Source organism: Sphaeroforma arctica (genome assembly GCF_001186125.1).
Source record: "Sphaeroforma arctica JP610 unplaced genomic scaffold supercont1.6049, whole genome shotgun sequence".
Taxonomy (NCBI): domain Eukaryota; class Ichthyosporea; order Ichthyophonida; genus Sphaeroforma; species Sphaeroforma arctica.
Window position 1 is genome coordinate 1 of NW_014034509.1, and position 1,769 is coordinate 1,769.

The following is a 1,769-nucleotide window of genomic DNA, read 5'->3' on the forward strand; positions in this document are numbered from 1 at the left end:
CATATACATATATAAATATGCATACACACAGTGTAGGTTTCATATAGCCTAAGTGATCAATTTGTAGACCTATCGTATAATACTCGCATACCGAATCCTCGCCTTCCTCATCTAGCACATTTGTTTGATATTGTTCATCCCACTCTCCCGCTAAGCCATCTCGCTTGATTATATCGCCTACGCAAAGGTGGGTCATGTTCAGATCTTTGGCCATCGTCTCGGCGGTGGTTGTCTTCCCTGTACCGGGAGTTCCCGTGATCAGGACATTGGGTCTTGCTCGTGTAATATGTGCCATTGTTGTGTGAGGCTGTCTAGGAGGGTTGGTACTACTGTCGCCTGAAGTTCTATTATCGTCCCGTTCTTTCTCACAATGGCTTGTGTATTTGTAGTGTAGAGGTGAACTCTCTGAACACATTTTAAAATAAACGCAACCTTGTGGTATGTAACCATTCGCAGGGTCTCGCTAGAAAACACAGGTGGGTCACATTTCAGAGTAGTAATAATAGTTCGGTACGTAGTCCATTGGATGTGCTTCAATTTTCATTGGCTCAGTTTCGGTGAACGCCTCTTCTTTTTGTCAAATATTAGATCTTGAAAGCCTTGTTGAGCAAAATATCTAATTTCATAATATGTATTTATAAAAAAAAAGTCAAAAACTTGGCGGATTCTTGATTTGGTGTAGAGAGACAGATATTACTTTTCCTACTATTTAGTTATACTTCATAGAGAGATGAGAAAATAGTTATTTCTATATTTTGGTGTTTCTAGCTGGATTGTAGAGCTACATACCGCTAGTAGCACACGATACTTGAAATAGGACTACTGCCACACAGCCTGTTGAAAATGCCCACACCCAATGGCTATGGCTATGATGTGTCGCCAAACCCTCCGAGGCGTGAACCTCCGGTACCGCAAGGTCTTCCCAGTTCACGGGCGGGTACAACAAGTAGTAATAAACCTGCACCGCCTGCTAGCTATAAGACTCCGCTTCCCTCAGATATTCCCAACACTAGTACATCTACTACTGCAAGTATTAAACCAGCAAACGCACAAGCAAGTACAACTAGCCCCGCCCGACCAAAGACTCCACCAGTGAACCGAGCGCCACCTGCGTCACCTCCGCCTTTCGCAAAGAAACAGCAAAACACCGCAACCAATGCTACAAGCGCTCCTGCAAGTCTTAACAATAGCAGGCCACGTAATAGTAGTAGTAGCAGTAGTTCTAGGTCGAAGCAACAGGCACCCCCACTTCCACCCAGTCGGAAGGTGAATGCACAAACCTCGATTCCAGCAGGTGTAGCGTCAACTACCCAGACACAGCCAGCAGCTGTCGCCAGGCGGGTACCACAATCCACTGACAGGCCAATTCCAACGAAGCGACCGTCAGAAATAAAAAGGGAAGGTAAGTAGAAGTTTTGCCGTTACACCTGTGCATACGTATTTGTATTTGCTATTTTGATACTAGAAAAAGTGAAGAACGTTCATGCTCTATAGTGGACAGGAACAACTATTTGAAATTAGGTGTGCCTTAGTCACCGCGAATGGCCGTGCATATAGTGCATGCGTCTCAAATGATCCGATACACGTATGCAGATCGAGATCGAAACCCAATATACACCACGCAGCCTGTATTTATACATTTGCATAGCCTGTATTACATATATGGACTTAAGAACATATCATGTTTACATACACATACAAATAATATATACACACACACACACACACACACACACACACACACACACACACACACACACACACACACA

At 44.0% G+C, this 1,769-nt stretch overlaps 2 protein-coding genes across 2 annotated transcripts; one reads left to right on the forward strand and one right to left on the reverse strand.

Moving 5' to 3' along the window:
- Positions 1-91: 91 nt before the first annotated feature.
- SARC_15395 (hypothetical protein) lies at positions 92-319 on the reverse strand (the record flags this gene model as incomplete). Its single annotated transcript, XM_014290483.1, has 1 exon — positions 92-319. A coding segment is annotated over exon 1 (204 nt), but the record flags the coding sequence as incomplete, so codon positions are not given.
- Positions 320-767: 448 nt separating this feature from the next.
- Positions 768-1,402, forward strand: SARC_15397 (hypothetical protein; the record flags this gene model as incomplete). Its single annotated transcript, XM_014290484.1, has 1 exon — positions 768-1,402. A coding segment is annotated over exon 1 (559 nt), but the record flags the coding sequence as incomplete, so codon positions are not given.
- Positions 1,403-1,769: the final 367 nt, after the last annotated feature.